The 19046-nt window shown below is 44.4% G+C and overlaps 1 protein-coding gene across 3 annotated transcripts in view; it reads left to right on the top strand.

The window, feature by feature from the left end:
* Positions 1–14296, top strand: part of LOC138568282 (beta-galactoside alpha-2,6-sialyltransferase 1-like) — a 196571-nt gene extending 182275 nt beyond the window's left edge. For all 3 annotated transcript variants that reach the window (XM_069646433.1, XM_069646432.1, XM_069646434.1), the window contains one exon: positions 11517–14296. In XM_069646433.1, the coding sequence (XP_069502534.1) occupies positions 11517–11773 (257 nt within the window). In that variant the 3' untranslated portion in view covers positions 11774–14296. The remainder of the gene's footprint in view (positions 1–11516) is intronic.
* Positions 14297–19046: the final 4750 nt, after the last annotated feature.

Below are 19046 nucleotides of genomic sequence, written 5' to 3' on the forward strand. Positions count from 1 at the left end.
TGGGATAAGATTACTATAGACTAAGAGATGACTATGTGCAGTTCTAGACTAGATACTCACTCCTAGTTTTGGAATAGAATGGAAATGGGCCCCATCAAGATCTGGTCAAGGGATTGGGCCATGGTTCTCTCGCCACCAGACAGGTCAGACACCCTGGTCTGCGATCAGCACTGCACGTCGGCCTGTGCGGCCTCTTAGACTGGATCAGCAGGTCCTGGATACAGCTCTGCTTTCTCTGGTTCTAGCACAGGGTTCTTGGCTAGAAGCAAACAGCAGCCCGGCTGTTGGGAATCATGTTGCAAAAGATTCTGAGGCCTGCTGAAGAGGATTCAGCTTGTGGATTAGGCCTCTCTGCTTCAAGGTTCTAGAGTTTGGTTCTAGAGTTAGTTCTATATCTGGAGTCTGGAGTCTGGATTCTAAATTCTGGTCTCTGGAGTCTTTCGGCAGGGTGCTGCACAGGAATCATCTGAGTAGTGGAAAGGTGTGTGTCATCTGTCCTAAGCATTCTCTATTTATGTGTTTCCAAAGTGGGTGTGGAGGCTGATTCTCCATGCCCAACCCCCTAAGGATTTGATAGGTCAGAGAATCTCCTGTCCCCTAACTGGAGAAAATGATCAGCATGTCATGAGGTGTCATCATGATGCTGTGTATATGGCTTAGCTGAAATCCCTCCCCTCTGCTTTTTCGTAGAAAATCAATTTTTCATAACAAACATATTTCCAAGGTGCACAACTTGTTCATAATACATATACACCTCACATATTACTTAAAGTACATTCTTGTCCAACTCTGATCTTCCTAAGAGCTTTAGTTCAGAAATGACAACTAATTTGCGATTTTGGTGGGTTTCTCAATATTGGTTCTGCACCAAATTTTACCCAGACATACACACCCTCTCTGAGCATATTACTGTAAGTCCTTATGTTCATAGCAAAAACACTACAGCTGCAATATTAATAAATCCCGGAGTTTGGTCTCAGAACATCGTACGGATTTCAGCTTAGTCTCAAACTGTGAGTGAATTTTTCATATTAACCGTCTCAAAGTTTGACATTTTGCACCGCTTGGTGCAATTTGTTATAAGCAATTTCATAAAACATATATTTGCTTGGCTCTCTGAATCCACAATGGTTTGTCTCCCCCCCCCCAGAATCTTGGTGAGTCAGATGTCACATGGCCTGTCTCTCCCAGAGCAGTTGTTGTTACAGTTACACCCAAATTTAGCATATTCGATTCAGTCAAGGAATCTATTGTCTCTTTTTCCTGCCAGCTGGGGAAATCTCCTCCTCTCACAACAGTTCTAATTAACATGTCCATGCGATATCCTCTCCTGTTGGTAGGAAGGCCAGGTGTGAAGGGTTCCCATGGACAGAAGGCCTCTTGAAGTTTTAATTAAATCAGATTGCCTTCTAGTCAATTGCAACTTAGTTCCTTGTAAAACAAATACATTTATAAAAACACAATAAGCAACATATCTTTAAATCAAGTCTTTTTCAACAATGAAATCACTGTGTGGCACTCTATATGGCATTTTGATAGAATTGTCTTCTTTGGCATAGTTTGGGTTCAGCTGTTCAGTTTTTCAAAGAATATGGTTTTAAAACGCCGGCTTCTGGTAGTGGTGAGTAACGGTATTGCACCGATTTTTGACAGCTGTCTTTACATCGGTATCTTTAAAATAGGATTTTGTTCAGAGAACATATGATTTTTGCTGACATTGTATTGATGTGGATTCTTGCAATAGAGTAATGTGGAACACCCAACAAGAAGGTTGTATCTTTTTGGTGGTTTTGTGAGCCATGATTTTAGCAATTTTTGACAATCAAGAAAACCGAATTCCCAACCAGCTCTGTATTTCTTTTGGCAATCAGCATTGCTTTTCCAAGTGGTTTCAGGCTACTTTGTGGGTAGCCCAATGGTGGTTTTTGGCGTTGATCTCCTGTGCTCACTAATATAGGCAAAAGTGGATGGCAGCCTATTTTTCTGGTTTTCACTGCACATTTTCTGGTGATTTCTGGCGAGCAGCATGCTTTCCAGTGGCCATTCTGATGTTTCTGCTGCCAGCAGTGCACAGTACTGTTGCAGGGCTTAGATGCGTGGATTAATACATCCCACACCTCATCAGCGGGTGATGGGAGGTGGCCCATCGAGGGCAACCAGAGAGTTGGAGGGAAGAAGGGTGCAGAGGTCCCAATGAGATGGATCTCTCTCTTACTGGCATAAAGGCAGAATTTTGTTAGCAGCATACCATGCCTGAATAGCATTCACCCGGTCAGTGATCAGAGAGGAGGAAGAGGAGGGAAGCTTGAAGGAGAGCTGTGTGTCGTTGACATAACATTGGATGTGAGGAGAGAAGGTGGAGATCAGGTGGGCCAGAGGAACACGGTAGATGTAGAAGAGCCACTGCCAGAGGATAGAGCCTTGCGGGGCGCAGCAGGAGGCAAATGAAGTTTGCACTGATAATGGTTGCACTGTATGCGGTGTGCATGTGATTGAAGCTGGCATAACGGATGCTCGTGCTTTACGTTTATGTTTTGTGTGTGCGATTGAATTCTACACCCCTGATTTATGTGTTATACTGTGCTGACTGTTCTTTTTGTTATGTGTAAAAGAGGCTTGTCGGACTTCTTCCTGGGATTTTAAGTTTCACCATTAGATGACTCCATAGGCACGTTAATTATACAATGCAAGGTACTATATTCGCATGACAAGTTAGGCATAGATCGCCAAAGTTAATATGTGGTGTACATAAACGTCACACACTCTTCAGTAGTGATAATTTTGGTTTCCAGCTTTTTTTAAATATAAATCCACATTCCTGTATGCACTTCGCCTTCTTTAGGAAGAAGCCTAGACATGTTCTTCTAATTCTGGTTGTTGTCCAAGGGCTGTTCGAGGGTTTTACTGTTTAGTCTTTTAGTGCCTGGTAGTGGAGGGAGACTGAGTTACCCTAGTTCTGCTCTGCGCCCATGGTATGCCCAGTTCCTGTGCACACAGCGTACCTGTCTGTAGAAGTGGAGGGGTACAGTTCCTGTGGGAGAACTGTCCTATGCTAAACGTTCTTTATTTAGTGTTGCACTGCACACCTCACACCCATAAGCAGGATAGGGGCGATGGAGCTGTCAGAAAGCTGTCACATTGATTTTGCTGTGGCTTGCAGTATGATAGTTGCTGCTGCATGGCATAGCGTGCACAGATGGCTTTTTCTTGAAGGGCTTTTTTTTGCCAGTTTATAACTCACAGGGGCACCTTTTCTGACACCTAGGCAAGTGCAGCCTGTAACATGCCTGTACATGCCTGTAACATGCTGACCTTCTGCATCATTAACAAATCATTTGTTGCTTTTGTTCTTTGCTTTATTCTGGAATACGACGTTTTGGGTCTTTCTTTTAGTTTCACATCCTGCCACGGTGCGTACCAGTATGACCAGGTCGTCAGAATATAGCAGTCATTTCCTTTCTCAGCCTTTTGGTCTGGGCCAGGCACGTGGGATTCCTCTAGCAGTGTAGTGGAGGCATTGAGGAAGAGATTGATTAAGGCTGGGCTGCGGTTGCTCCCAATTGATCACTTCTCGTTCCTGCTTAAAGGACCCTGTTTTCATGTTGTTAATCTTCGCCTTGCAGCTGATTGAGTTGCACATGTATTTTATTATGTCATAGGTCTTCTCGCTTTTTCCACCCTGCATTCATTTATGGTTTAGTGTTGGGTGCCAGATCGAGTCAAGCGCTTTTTGAAAATCTATAAAGCAAGCACATATTTTCTCCCTGTTTTTGTTCTTTACGTAGTCGGTGATCAGAGACCGCAAAGTGAAGATATGGGGCCTCATTACGGGGTCGGCAGTAAAACCCGCTGACCCCTTAACACGGTTTCCTCTGCCTGCCATCCCGGTGCCACAGGGATATTATGGCAGGTGGTGGAACTGTAAATCCCCATTCCCGGTGCAGGTCAGGCTTGCAGGGAGTTCCGTGCCCCTACCGGCAGACTCTTAATTTGGAAGTCCAGAAAGGTTGCTGGTACATTGCTACCGGCACCCTTAATTCCGGACCGCCAAACTTGTAATGAGGCCCCTGGTCTCTGGTTTGGTGTTTGGGTAGGGATCCCATTTGACTCTTATATAAATTAGGAAGTGCAGTATGTGTTGGTGCATAAGACTGCGCAATAGTTTGCAGAGGCTACTGTTTACACAGGTGCCACTGTAGTTGTTTGGGTCCAGGGCATCGCTATAATAGCGATGAGCCATTCAGACCCAGCATCTAGAAAGCACCCAGATTGCAGAATGAAGTTCACTAGTTTGGTATGAGCTATGTTTAAGCATCTCTTTTAGTATTTTTTCTGGGCCAGAGGATTTCTTTGCTTTATTTTTTGGATGCCTTCTTTTAATTTCTCCACTATTTGCAGGTTTGTCTATGGGGTTCGGCTGTTCTTAAATAATTCCCGCTGGGAGATTCAAGATTGTAAAGCCATTATTCTGGCCCTCTGTGATAATTTCACTGGGGATGTCTTTGTCCAGGTTTGTAAAGTATCCCGTCCATATTTTACCATTATTAATAGCTATGTCATGTTTCCCATTTGTGTAAAGCATTCTCCACATTCCCCGAAGGAATTGCTGTCATCTGCAGCATCTACCTGACACGGTTTTATTTTCATGTATTGCATTGTTTTCCCCCTTATTGTTGCTTTATGTTCCCTAAATCACATATTTCATAAATCAGAAAAGTGACAGACTTTAGACACTGTCCCACAACCATAGATTCGATCCGCTTTTGCTGCTGGAATGCACGACAGCTCCTGTCCGAGCTTTCCACCCACGTCTGCATGGTGGTGCTGGAAACTGGAGCAGAGAATTTGTATTTATTTATTTATTTATACCGTACTGAAAGCCCACAGGCATCAGGACCAGTGGAGTAACTTTGCTGAAAACGTTGGGGGGGACATGACATTTGAAGAAAAGGTGCTCCAACCAAATGAATGGAGACAAAATGGTGTGCCATGAAAGTTGGGGGGGACAAACACCCCCGTCCATCCCTAAAATTACTCCCATGATCAGGACGCACACAAAGGTTAAAGACAACGCACGAAGCACAGGACGTGGTGTAGGAAGTGACCTCAGCACTTGGGTTTATGTAAGCAAGAAGGGCTTGAAATGTTTATGAAATTGACGTGGGTTGACTTTCTGCCGAAGAGTTAACGGCAAGGTGTTCCATCCTTGAAAAAGAATCTCCTGTTGCCCAAGGCACGTCTTGACATGACATGATAGGTTATTTGGACCCGGGCATCGAACCGTCATGCTTTCAAGGCGAGCATGTTGCCACTGAGCTATCCTCCCAAGACACTTACGTTAGAACACTTGCGCAACCAAGTACCTGAAGATCTTAAAGTTCTACTTGGTTTGTATTGAACAGATGTGTCCGAGAGGAAGCTGGGCTCAATACCATGAGTACACTAACGTGCCAATGTAAGCATCTTAAACTGTACACGAGAAGTGACAGGCAGTCTGCTTTCCACACTGCTTTTCTCCCGAACTCAGAATCTGGGGCGTTCTGCCTATATGTCTAAATCTATAGACTAGTGGGCAAATAAGAAGTGTCCTTCCATCACAAAACTCCACTTTTGTTATTTCAGCCGATACTCAGATACTGTATCAGGCCCCTGGTGGCTGCAATAGGAGAACGGCCGCAAAAACGGCAGCACCTGCTTTTCCGCACAGATGTGGGCTGCTGCATGCCATTTGTTACACCCACCTTAGAATGTGGGTGGCATTGTTTGGCATGGAGCAGTTAGGATGTCCATACCACTGTGCACACAGGATTAGCATCAGGACCTAAACCTCTTACCATGAGTTCAAAAAGAAGAGTTTCTTCTTCATAAAAGCTGGCTGTGTTCTCTGAATGGTTTAGGGAAACCTTTAAACATCCAAGATGTTTGCTTTTATTTGCAGCAGAGGTACCTTTGACCCAGACATGTCATCACAGAAAACAGGCTGTTCGGTTTCAGTGCAATGAAAAACGAAAAATAAAAGAGTTGAAAGTGGGCAGCGGCTGGGCCCTCCCATATAAGGCAACAGCATCACTTCTGCAAGCTCAGTCCATGCTGGGAATGCAATCCAAGCAAAACTCCCTCAGCCTCTGTTGCTTTCTTATGACTCCGCTGTAAGGGGAAGGGCCTTCTGTCTCTGTACAGGAAGTGAGTAATAAGCCCAGCTTGTTTTTAAGAATAGGCGAGCCTCCTGTGTGCTAAACTGAGCAGTACGTTTGTTGAAAATCCCCTGTGATGTTGTAGTGTCGGGCTGATGGGGGCTGTGTGGAGCAGAACCTTAAGCCACTGTTCAGCTGTTGTGCCTTTGTGAGTTCCATTCTGCTGGGCCGGGTTCTCTAATGTTAGTTCTTTCCCAGGAATTGAGAGAGCAACAAGTACTTCCAATACTGCAGCCACAATATCTATTTCAGCATTTACTCTGTTTACAGGTCCCTACATTGGACATACCTCTGGACATTTATCCTTACTTCTTGTGTTTTCGTCAGTAGAAAAACACTGTGCCTTACAATCCATCCGCAGGGCTTTGCTGAATCCTGCTTTACACATTCGAAGTCTGACAACAAGACACACAGGGCCTCATTACGAGTTTGGAGGTAGCCATGGTGCTATTAGCGCCATGGCTACCTCCAAACTCGGGTCCAGGTCCAGGTCCGGGTCCTTTGAATGAGGAATTACCGGGTCATTCCAACCTTGGAGGACCCGGTAATTTCTCATTCAAAAAACCCATCCCCATTCCCATTCGAGCCTCCATAGGGCCCGTTAGTAGCTCCCTGGTCCCCTTGCGGTCTGACCAGACGTCCAGAGCGGGTCCCGCAAGGGAACCTCATAATAGGGCAGAAGGGTTTTACCAGCACCGGCACCATTACCGGCGCCGTTAAACCCATTCCACCCACCTCGTAATGAGGCCCACAATCACTACAGTCTCCAGAGCTCACTTTGAGGCTCACAGGTGCTCCTGCGTTGTTCCACCCGACTAGGAGGGGGAATTTGCAAAGCACTGTGGGTATGCAAACTCCCCCTTATTTTCCTGGAAAGAATCATTAGGACATCTGCAGTGAACTTGAATGAAAGTCCCAAGGTGTGTGGTGGAAAAGAAAACCTGAACACCTCCAACTCGGTTAAATAGCCCCACTGCCCCTTACAAAATGGCCGCTGCTGTAACAGAATTTTGAGCAGGATCCACAGGTTAAGCATCAGCGCGCATCTAACGGATGCCAGCTCCCTTTCTTATGTATCTTCATTAGCTCTCCTCGGCAGCGAGCAAGCCTCGTTTAGCCTGACCTAAAAAGAGACAGAAATGACAGGAGGATATTCAGAAGCTGAGAACAAAGATTTAACTGGAGATTAAGAAAGGTACTTTGTGCTAGAGTATTCAGTGGAATGGAAAGACTAGATGCGCGCAGAGGTACCTAACAAGCATTAGAATTTGTTGTTTTGTTATTTATGTTCCACTTAACATGCAGATCTGCACATGTTTATAGCTGTGCACTTCCCACGCCTTACAAGTCCCCTCATGGTGAATTCCACCTCACACAATTATGAACACTGACAAAGGACTAAGAGGAGTACAATGCATCACGTTTCCTGGCAGCATCCTCCCTATGCTATAAAAAAACGAAATCAATATTTCTTTACACTAAGACACATTCAGGTTGTGTTTCTTGTTTTCCTTTCAACACACATCCCAAACAAAGTTTTCCCTTTGTAGGGAGTCTCACCTCTCACCACCCAACTCCCAACAGTACCCAACAGTGCCCTCTACACATACTGTCCCGCCTGACACACACTCTACATGTCTATTTGCACGCGGGTAAGGGCTCTCAGCCAATCAAGTGACTGTGACAGCAGGGAAGAATACACAGTCTTCACTCGCTGTTTTCAGTTTCCCGAGGCTCTGCCCTTGTTGATGCCATCTCTTTTTTTAACGTGGGGAGGCAACAGGGCGCCTCTCCCTGTTGCCTCCCCGTTTCCACTTCCCCGGAGAAAAACAAACCCCTTCCCGACATCCTCTCCCCTTCCTACTTACTGGCTGGACCTTAGCTTTGTGCTCTGGTCTCGGTGCTCTTCTCGCTCAGGGCCATATTAAGCATTTTTGCTGCCCTGGGCATGGACATCCTTGGGGACCCCTCCACCAAACCAAAGGAATAAAGTGATCAAGAACATCTGGTGGCACCCTCCCCCCCACCGTGACATAACCTATAGGTTGATATACTGCCTAGTAGCATTCAAAATAAGCATGTTTACTCCCTTTAAGTCCCCTTACCGTCTTCATTCTTTTTCTAATCAGAATGATAAACAAGTAGCATTTGAAGGCTAACATTAGCAATCTACGAAGTGGTTACTTCTCCTCTATTATAGAAACAGGATACTTTTTTTATCAATAGCATCCGGGAAGGTCTGTGGCCTGTAGTATTAATGCAGGACTATATATAAAAGGTACATGTAACCCAGAATAGGCAGATAACTCACATTTGCTTCCTCACAGAATGCCAAAGAGCTCAAGCATGGATAGAGTAGACCAATTGTAAGGAAAGAGAAAGCTACACAAACCATTGCATGGATAGTGAATGCAGATTAGAAGCTACCAGGAAGGTGTATCTATCCAGACAGACTGACAATAGAACTGGGACATGGTTTTTAAATAGTGCTGCCATTAGAGATCAAGGGAGCAAGTGCCTGTGGTGTGCAGTATATCAATGCTCACTATTATAGTGGAAGCAACCCTATAGCCAATTAAACCATGAGTGAGGCTTTTATGAAGATCATAACCTGAGAAGGAAATCACTCTGAAGGGCTGACAATTTTGAAAGAATTAGGTACTGGCAATTCTGAGAGGTTAGGCAATACAAGATTAAATGAGATGCCCAGGATCACACATTGCTTAACGGGTGAAGCTGGGATTTGTGCCAACTCTGCAATTTCTGCATTTGAACACTTTCTTTTCCAGCTCTTACCATGTACTAAAACAATCCCATTTTATAAAACTGACTTGCAAAGTACACAAATCACATTTCCAAACCTGACCATTTTAAAAACCAAAATATTACAGAAGGGTGTTACGCAAAATGGGAATGATTCTAGCTTCATTCTCTCCATCATCAAGGGAAGTATATAAGCACCAGCATACCAATCTATGTGATTTAACAGATTTAGGGCCTCATTACACGGTAGGCCGTAAGGGTTTACCGGTACCGGTATTTTACCGGTACCGGTAAATCCTTACCGCCTTACTACAAGGTCCCTTTGCGGGTTGGAGAATTTAACGCCTGCTTTTTGCAGTTGTTAAAAACCAACCCGCAAAGAGCGGCGGTGGACCAAGGTGCTATTAGCAACTTGGTCCATGCCAGTAAAATACCGGCACCGCCTTGGTGGAAAGGGGAATTACCGCCCTATTCCAAGATTGGTGGGGCGGTAATTCCCCCTTCCCCCATTGCCCTTCCCCATTCCCATTTTTGCCCCATAGGGCATAATGGGAATGGGGAAGGTGCTAATTACGGCACCGCAAATTGCGGTACCGTAATAAGCTCCCTGGTCCCTTTGCGGGTTGGTTTTTAACACCTGCAAAAAGCAGGCATTAAATTCTCCAACCCGCAAAGAGACCTCGTAGTAAGGCGGTAAGGATTTACCGGTACCGGTAAAATACCGGTACCGGTAAACCCTTACCGCCTACCGTATAATGAGGCCCTTAAGCTTTGAATACTTCCAAAACAATGGCTTGTGAAATTGTCATTCATAAACGTGCACAAAAACCTTTGACTTTTATACAATAAGTGAAACGTGTTTTGTGTCAAACGAGCATCCCTTAAAATATGCTTGCCCAAGGCCTACAATATCTGGTCCACTCTCCTGTTTACCACCCCTTCCACTCAAATGGCCTACATTAGAAGAAAGATCATGTAATGAGCTAAACGATGCCACCAGCATGCAAGGAGGCAAACCTCACACAAGACAGCACAGTAATGCAAGAGATATTATATGATTTGACCAGGATAATTTTTTCGTCTGCTGGCAAAGCCAGGATACACGCATGAACACTTTGGTTCCAGAGTCTTCAATTTGGATACTAATAGTTTATGCTAATCTTTGGAGGGGATCGCGTAGGTTTTAGAACTCTCCATCTGAACAAACCAATTTCTAGACCGTCACCATACGAATGACATGTTAGTTTTTTTAGCAACCCCTATCTGGTGCAGGAACATTGCTGATTGTACCGCTTATGCTGCAAAACCAAGTACATATGCATACATATGCATGTAAGTTTATAAACTTCTGACATAGGAAAGGTTCAGCCAGCCTTGCTGGAATGTGCTCTTCTAATCTTTCATATCAACACATGTATCTGCAATGAGTGCTTAACACACTGAGCTAACTTCTGAACCATTGTGGTACTCGATTTATCAATATGGATTTCAACTTTGGCTATTGCAATGATCAACATAATTCCCACAGGAAGGAAAGAATGCTACAGAAGTTGTGCCGTACAGAACACACAAACTATGTATTCCACAGTGAACACAGAAAGCATTACATGATTAATTGATCAAGGCAGAATGTACTTGTCAAAGTAGACATGCAATAGGTTTCGCGCCTCAGCAGCATGCCATAAAATTTCCTGGCGTGTGCTATTTAAGTCTGGTGAACAATGGAATCTAAATTTTGATCAGACAGCTTTGTGGGGGCCCCCTCCAAGTTGGGCACCACGGGCAAGTGCCCCTTTTGCCCTCCAATAAAACGTCCCTGCTCCCTTTTCCGATGGCTATGGATATTTTATCTCGGGATATTGGTGTCATGCAGTAAACGCAGCTAATCTCCAGCGCAAAAAAAAAAAAAAATAATATTTGCACGCCGGACAAACCCTGGGCGGCGAATTACAATCATGCTGGGGGGGGGGGCGGTGCCTATTGCAATCACGCTTGGGTGGCATACAGGCTGGTAATGGCCTGCCACCCTTGCAGAGGGCCTCACTTCACTGGGGCCTGCATAGGGTTGGGCTGGAGGAGCATTACCAGCCATGTATGCCCCCCTGCTGGGGCTTGAGTGCTACATTCTCTCCCCATGGAGTCCCGCCACACACATACACACGCATTCTTCTTGATCCTAACAGTGTCCTCTCTGCAGGGAATCTTAGCTTGCACGCAGCTTTACCCATATCTCTAAGACTCTCTCACTTCAGGGAGACCCACTTCACGCACACATTTCCCTGATAATGTCACACACAACTATGCGCATGTCCCTGAAAGCACCCACCCTCCCCACAGAGGGTCCCACCTCACACTCTCCACATGTCCGCCAACAGTTCTCTTCACAGTCCACAGGAAGGCTCATCATATACGCGCTCTACTTGTCCCTAACAGACCTCTCTCTCTCCCCCCCCCTCTCTCTCTCTCTCTCTCTCTCTCTCTCTCTCACCTCTCTCTCTTTCTATTGACATCTCTCACTCTACACATTTCCTAACACCGCTCTCCTCTTTCTCTTCACAGGAACCATCCTTATGCTGTCCCTCTGTGACCTGGTCCATGTGTACGAGTACCTGCCATCCCGGCGGCAGACAGACCTCTGCCATTACTACGAGAAGTTCCACGATGCTGCTTGCACCTTGGGGGCCTACCACCCATTGTTGTTCGAGAAGAACCTAGTCAAGCGCATGAACCAGGGCCCGGACCTGGATATCATACTCCATGGCAAGGTGACAATCCCCGGCTTCCGCTCCCTGAACTGCTCTGGGGTCAACACCTAGGGATCACTGGGGCTCTGACCATCGTATGCATGAGGCTCACGGCCTTCACCCCCAGCATAGCCTTGCGGATCAGAAGACTCTCTATGTGCTGATCAAAGGACCCAAACGCCATTGGGCCAACTTCATCGAAGTACTCCAGAGTCTCAGAATCAGGACAGGACTCATCGACCAGAGTGCCAAAATGAACACAGTACTGTGCTCCCAGTGGGTCGCATTCACCAAAGGACTCATTGCTCGATGGGATCAAAGATGCATCACTCAAAAAAGCCGACAGCGTCTTTCAAAACCAGCACTTTCTCTATATATTTGTCCTGTAACTCAAAGGACTCTTCTGCCAGACAGTCATATCAATCAATGCTATTCGGGCAAATCAAAGTACCCGATTTCCTTTGATAGGTTATTTATAACACGCTTAATACCCAGAGGTTTCTAAGCGGGGTCCTGGTGATCGAATCTGTGTTGCTCCGTGTCGTCTTGCTTCCAAGGTGAGCACGTTGCCCCTGAGCTATACTCCCGAGACGCTATGGGTGTAATGACTCACCCCTCATTCGGTACAACTAGGTGTTGGGAATGAAGTATTTATCTTCTGGTGGATTAAGGGAATCCTGAAACAGAAGGTCAAAATCAAAATGTCTCCTCTCCATTAGATCATATGCCTCCTCTCTCAGTGACTACAACCGGGTCTTCGGAACAATGTATGAGTCTACTACTGTATTAAATGACACGTCTCTAAGTGGCCCTAACCCACCCACCACTCAAGGGTTCAAAGGTCTCCTATGCTGTGAGTCCAAAAGGGTGTCCAGTGGAATGTATTACACTGCTACCTTTTGAAGTGGCTTGCCTCCAGCACCCAAATGACTCATCACTTGAATGTAATTATGTATGGATGTATTTATGTATCTCGGTATGTATATATGTATGTATGAGGATTTATAAAGAGCTCATCTTCCTGGATAGCAGCAGAGTGCAGCACCAGAGGGACTTTGATGCAGCACTGATGTCTGAGCAGGAAGTTGAAGAACCATTGGGTGCTTTGAGCCGGATAATATGGGCCAATAGCATGCTAGTTGTGTCACTTATTTCTATGTTCTATGGTGTATGTGCTGCGTTCAGGGCTTGCTTCGAGAAGCAGTAAAGTGCTGCACAAAGGGGCGGTGCAGTGGTGAATTACCAGGCAGCTGCCTGGGGCCAGGTTATCTCACCTTTTCACAAATTCTAAAAAAGTGAGCAAATGCTTTAATAATATAAAATGGAGCCAACAGGTTTTGTCACAAACCGTGTTATCTAAAATCATTTGCAGTGGGGAAAAATAAATCCGACAGTTTTTTGTACTATGTTTGCTGCATGACATAAAACGACATCCATTTGCTACATTTCTTTTCATGTTACTCAACAAACAGTAAATAGAACAGCCTCTGAAAACGTGTTTAGCTCATGAAAATTGGGACTAAATCTGTTTGCTCCATTCCCAATTATCCAAACAGTAAAATCGGTGCTAAATTCATGTGCTCCACTTTTTTGCACCAGTGCAAAGCTTTGATAATCTGGCCTCAGGGTGTGATTGTGGACATGACTGGGAAAAAGATAGGATAACGATAGCTAAGGAGGGAATAGGGGTCGGGCGGATAAAGGGGTCTGGGTGGTAGAATAGTAAAAAGAGGAGGTCTGTCAGGAAATGCAGCCCAGGGTGAAGATGTGCTTACATATTGTAGTGGAATCCAAGAGAGGTGTGGCGCACCCCTCCAGGTATGTTGAGGATAGTCAACGTTGGATGCTGGAGTCCACTTAGGCGTTGGCGAGGAGCATGGGTTCCGTTCTGGTGGGTTTCTTGAAGTACGCATTGGGCATCTAGAGCTCGATCACAATAAAGAAGAAACTCTGTATGACTTACACCAAGAGGTATCTAAGCGCTGGACCCAGGTCCCTCAGAAAACAGCAGACTAAAATGGAAAGGTTTTTACTCTTTTTCTGAAGACCAACTTGGTGATAAAGCAACAAATGTTATCAGGGAGAGCATTCCAGAGTTTTGCAGCAATTTTCATACTGGACCTGCCTAGACCTTTACAAAGTCTGCAGCGAATGATGGGCGGGAAGCTGTCCTTAATGGCCTTGCCACTTACAACGGTTTTGGATGCAAGAAGGCGCTTGTCCATAGAGTGCTTTATGTGCTGCGGCAAGCAGTTTCAAAGCCACCATGTCCTTTAGCGGCGACCAGTGTAAATTTCTCAAAACTGTAGCGGTATGGTCATGTCTTGGAGTGTTGGTTACAATTCACGATGCAGCATTTTGGACAACTTAAAGGCGGTGCAAAGTGGATTGGGGAATATCTGCAAATAAGGCATTGCAATAGTCCAATCGAGAACCAACAATCGTCTGAGCTAGGGCTGCACAATATTCTTCAGAAAGAAGTGTTTTAATGTGTTTGAGGAACATTCCCGGGAAGTGAGACCTGCTAAGCACTTCATTTGTTTGTGGGTTTAAAGACAATAAAGAGTCCAAGGTAAATCCTAGAGATTTTTTTAACTTTTGTTTGTGTTTTTCTAGAGACCCCCCACAAGCACAAAGTGTGGGTGAGTAGTCAGGGTGTTTTCGGAATTCGATATGGAGATGCAAAAAAGCATGATTTCGGTTTTCTCTGGATTTTATCTCATCCAATGTTCTATTAGACTCTAAATAGATTGCAAATGGGGGATATTGGTCTCTGAGCCATGGTCGAGACAAAAACCAATCTGGGTATTGTCTGGTACTGCTCGATGGGGCGGCTCCATATAGATGTTAAAAAGGATGAGCGAGATACATGTATTGTGTGGGACAGGACGGGCCACTTGCACAGATTGAGGGACATGGTTGTTCATTGTGACCCGTGGCGTTCTATTGCTGATCAGCGAGCGGATCCAGCTAACAGGCGTGCATGATATACAGGCTACCTCCCTAACATGGTGTACTAGATTGACATGATCAATGGTGCCAAATGCTGCTGACCAGTCAAGTGGCGTTAGCAACCCTATGTGACCCCTGACCCAAGATCTGTAGGAGGGTGTCTTTCACATCCACAAGTGCAAGCTCTGTTCCTTTACCGGGACAAAACCCTGATTAACGATCTCCGAAGAAGTTCTCAAGATGGGCTTGTCATTGTGAGCTATCTAACCGGTTAGATCTTTAAAAGAAACTGGGTATTATTTTTCATTTATTATTTATTTTGGTATTTATATAGCGCACAAAGTCCGAAAGAATCAAGGTGCTTTAACTTAAGGACATGGTTACAGTAAGTGCTAGAATCATACAAATTGCATAGTTGCAGAATAGGCAAACATAGTGCCTGGTGTAGTGCAAAAAATGCATACTTAGGAGAGCTTGCCTCTTGTTGCAGGGAACTACATCAGAGTACATATAGGGGACATATCAGGAGCATAGAACATATACTTAGGAAAGCTTGCCTCTTGTTGCGTGGAACTACATCATAGTACATATAGGGGACATAGCAGGCACATAGAATACATACTTAGGAAAGCTTGCCTCTTGTTGCAGGGAACTACATCAGAGTACATATAGGGGACATAGCAGGTACATAGAATACATACTTAGGAAAGCGTGCCTCTTGTTGTGGGTAACTACATCAGAGTACATATAGGGGACATAGCAGGTACATAGAATACATACTTAGGAAAGCTTGCCTCTTGTTGCGTGGAACTACATCATAGTACATATAGGGGACATAGCAGGTACATAGAATACATACTTAGGAAAGCTTGCCTCTTGTTGCGGGTAACTACATCAGAGTACATATAGGGGACATAGCAGGTACATAGAATACATACTTAGGAAAGCTTGCCTCTTGTTGCGTGGAACTACATCATAGTACATATAGGGGACATAGCAGGTACATAGAATACATACTTAGGAAAGCTTGCCTCTTGTTGTGGGTAACTACATCAGAGTACATATAGGGGACATAGCAGGTACATAGAATACATACTTAGGAAAGCTTGCCTCTTGTTGCGTGGAACTACATCATAGTACATATAGGGGACATAGCAGGTACATAGAATACATACTTAGGAAAGCTTGCCTCTTGTTGCGTGGAACTACATCAGAGTACATATAGGGGACATAGCAGGTACATAGAATAAGTACTTAGGAAAGCTTGCCTCTTGTTGTGGGTAACTACATCAGAGTACATAGAGGGAACATAGCAGGTACATCAGAGTACACATAGGGGACATAGAAGGTACATAGGATGCATACTTGGGAAGGCTCACCTCTTGTTGCGGGGAACTACATCAGAGTACATAGAGGGGGCATAGCAGGTACATAGAATACATACTTAGGAAAGCTTGCCTCTTGTTGCGTGGAACTACATCATAGTACATATAGGGGACATAGCAGGTACATAGAATACATACTTAGGAAAGCTTGCCTCTTGTTGCGGGTAACTACATCAGAGTACATATAGGGGACATAGCAGGTACATAGAATACATACTTAGGAAAGCTTGCCTCTTGTTGCGTGGAACTACATCATAGTACATATAGGGGACATAGCAGGTACATAGAATACATACTTAGGAAAGCTTGCCTCTTGTTGCGTGGAACTACATCATAGTACATATAGGGGACATATCAGGAGCATAGAACATATACTTAGGAAAGCTTGCCTCTTGTTGCGTGGAACTACATCATAGTACATATAGGGGACATAGCAGGCACATAGAATACATACTTAGGAAAGCTTGCCTCTTGTTGCAGGGAACTACATCAGAGTACATATAGGGGACATAGCAGGTACATAGAATACATACTTAGGAAAGCTTGCCTCTTGTTGTGGGTAACTACATCAGAGTACATATAGGGGACATAGCAGGTACATAGAATACATACTTAGGAAAGCTTGCCTCTTGTTGCGTGGAACTACATCATAGTACATATAGGGGACATAGCAGGTACATAGATTACATACTTAGGAAAGCTTGCCTCTTGTTGCGGGTAACTACATCAGAGTACATATAGGGGACATAGCAGGTACATAGAATACATACTTAGGAAAGCTTGCCTCTTGTTGCGTGGAACTACATCATAGTACATATAGTGGACATAGCAGGTACATAGAATACATACTTAGGAAAGCTTGCCTCTTGTTGTGGGTAACTACATCAGAGTACATATAGGGGACATAGCAGGTACATAGAATACATACTTAGGAAAGCTTGCCTCTTGTTGCGTGGAACTACATCATAGTACATATAGGGGACATAGCAGGTACATAGAATACATACTTAGGAAAGCTTGCCTCTTGTTGCGTGGAACTACATCAGAGTACATATAGGGGACATAGCAGGTACATAGAATACATACTTAGGAAAGCTTGCCTCTTGTTGTGGGTAACTACATCAGAGTACATAGAGGGGACATAGCAGGTACATCAGAGTACACATAGGGGACATAGAAGGTACATAGAATACATACTTAGGAAAGCTTGCCTCTTGTTGCGTGGAACTACATCAGAGTACATATAGGGGACATAGCAGGTACATAGAATACATACTTGGGAAGGCTCACCTCTTGTTGCGGGGAACTACATCAGAGTACATATAGGGGACATAGCAGGTACATAGAATACATACTTAGGAAAGCTTGCCTCTTGTTGCGTGGAACTACATCATAGTACATATAGGGGACATAGCAGGTACATAGAATACATACTTAGGAAAGCTTGCCTCTTGTTGCGGGTAACTACATCAGAGTACATATAGGGGACATAGCAGGTACATAGAATACATACTTAGGAAAGCTTGCCTCTTGTTGCGTGGAACTACATCATAGTACATATAGGGGACATAGCAGGTACATAGAATACATACTTAGGAAAGCTTGCCTCTTGTTGCGGGTAACTACATCAGAGTACATATAGGGGACATAGCAGGTACATAGAATACATACTTAGGAAAGCTTGCCTCTTGTTGCGTGGAACTACATCATAGTACATATAGGGGACATAGCAGGTACATAGAATACATACTTAGGAAAGCTTGCCTCTTGTTGCGTGGAACTACATCATAGTACATATAGGGGACATATCAGGAGCATAGAACATATACTTAGGAAAGCTTGCCTCTTGTTGCGTGGAACTACATCATAGTACATATAGGGGACATAGCAGGCACATAGAATACATACTTAGGAAAGCTTGCCTCTTGTTGCAGGGAACTACATCAGAGTACATATAGGGGACATAGCAGGTACATAGAATACATACTTAGGAAAGCTTGCCTCTTGTTGTGGGTAACTACATCAGAGTACATATAGGGGACATAGCAGGTACATAGAATACATACTTAGGAAAGCTTGCCTCTTGTTGCGTGGAACTACATCATAGTACATATAGGGGACATAGCAGGTACATAGATTACATACTTAGGAAAGCTTGCCTCTTGTTGCGGGTAACTACATCAGAGTACATATAGGGGACATAGCAGGTACATAGAATACATACTTAGGAAAGCTTGCCTCTTGTTGCGTGGAACTACATCATAGTACATATAGTGGACATAGCAGGTACATAGAATACATACTTAGGAAAGCTTGCCTCTTGTTGTGGGTAACTACATCAGAGTACATATAGGGGACATAGCAGGTACATAGAATACATACTTAGGAAAGCTTGCCTCTTGTTGCGTGGAACTACATCATAGTACATATAGGGGACATAGCAGGTACATAGAATACATACTTAGGAAAGCTTGCCTCTTGTTGCGTGGAACTACATCAGAGTACATATAGGGGACATAGCAGGTACATAGAATACATACTTAGGAAAGCTTGCCTCTTGTTGTGGGTAACTACATCAGAGTACATAGAGGGGACATAGCAGGTACATCAGAGTACACATAGGGGACATAGAAGGTACATAGAATACATACTTAGGAAAGCTTGCCTCTTGTTGCGTGGAACTACATCAGAGTACATATAGGGGACATAGCAGGTACATAGAATACATACTTGGGAAGGCTCACCTCTTGTTGCGGGGAACTACATCAGAGTACATATAGGGGACATAGCAGGTACATAGAATACATACTTAGGAAAGCTTGCCTCTTGTTGCGTGGAACTACATCATAGTACATATAGGGGACATAGCAGGTACATAGAATACATACTTAGGAAAGCTTGCCTCTTGTTGCGGGTAACTACATCAGAGTACATATAGGGGACATAGCAGGTACATAGAATACATACTTAGGAAAGCTTGCCTCTTGTTGCGTGGAACTACATCATAG

The sequence above is a fragment of the Ambystoma mexicanum genome, chromosome 1p (assembly GCF_040938575.1).
Source record: "Ambystoma mexicanum isolate Mex_15411 chromosome 1p, UKY_AmexF1_1, whole genome shotgun sequence".
Lineage (NCBI taxonomy): Eukaryota > Metazoa > Chordata > Amphibia > Caudata > Ambystomatidae > Ambystoma > Ambystoma mexicanum.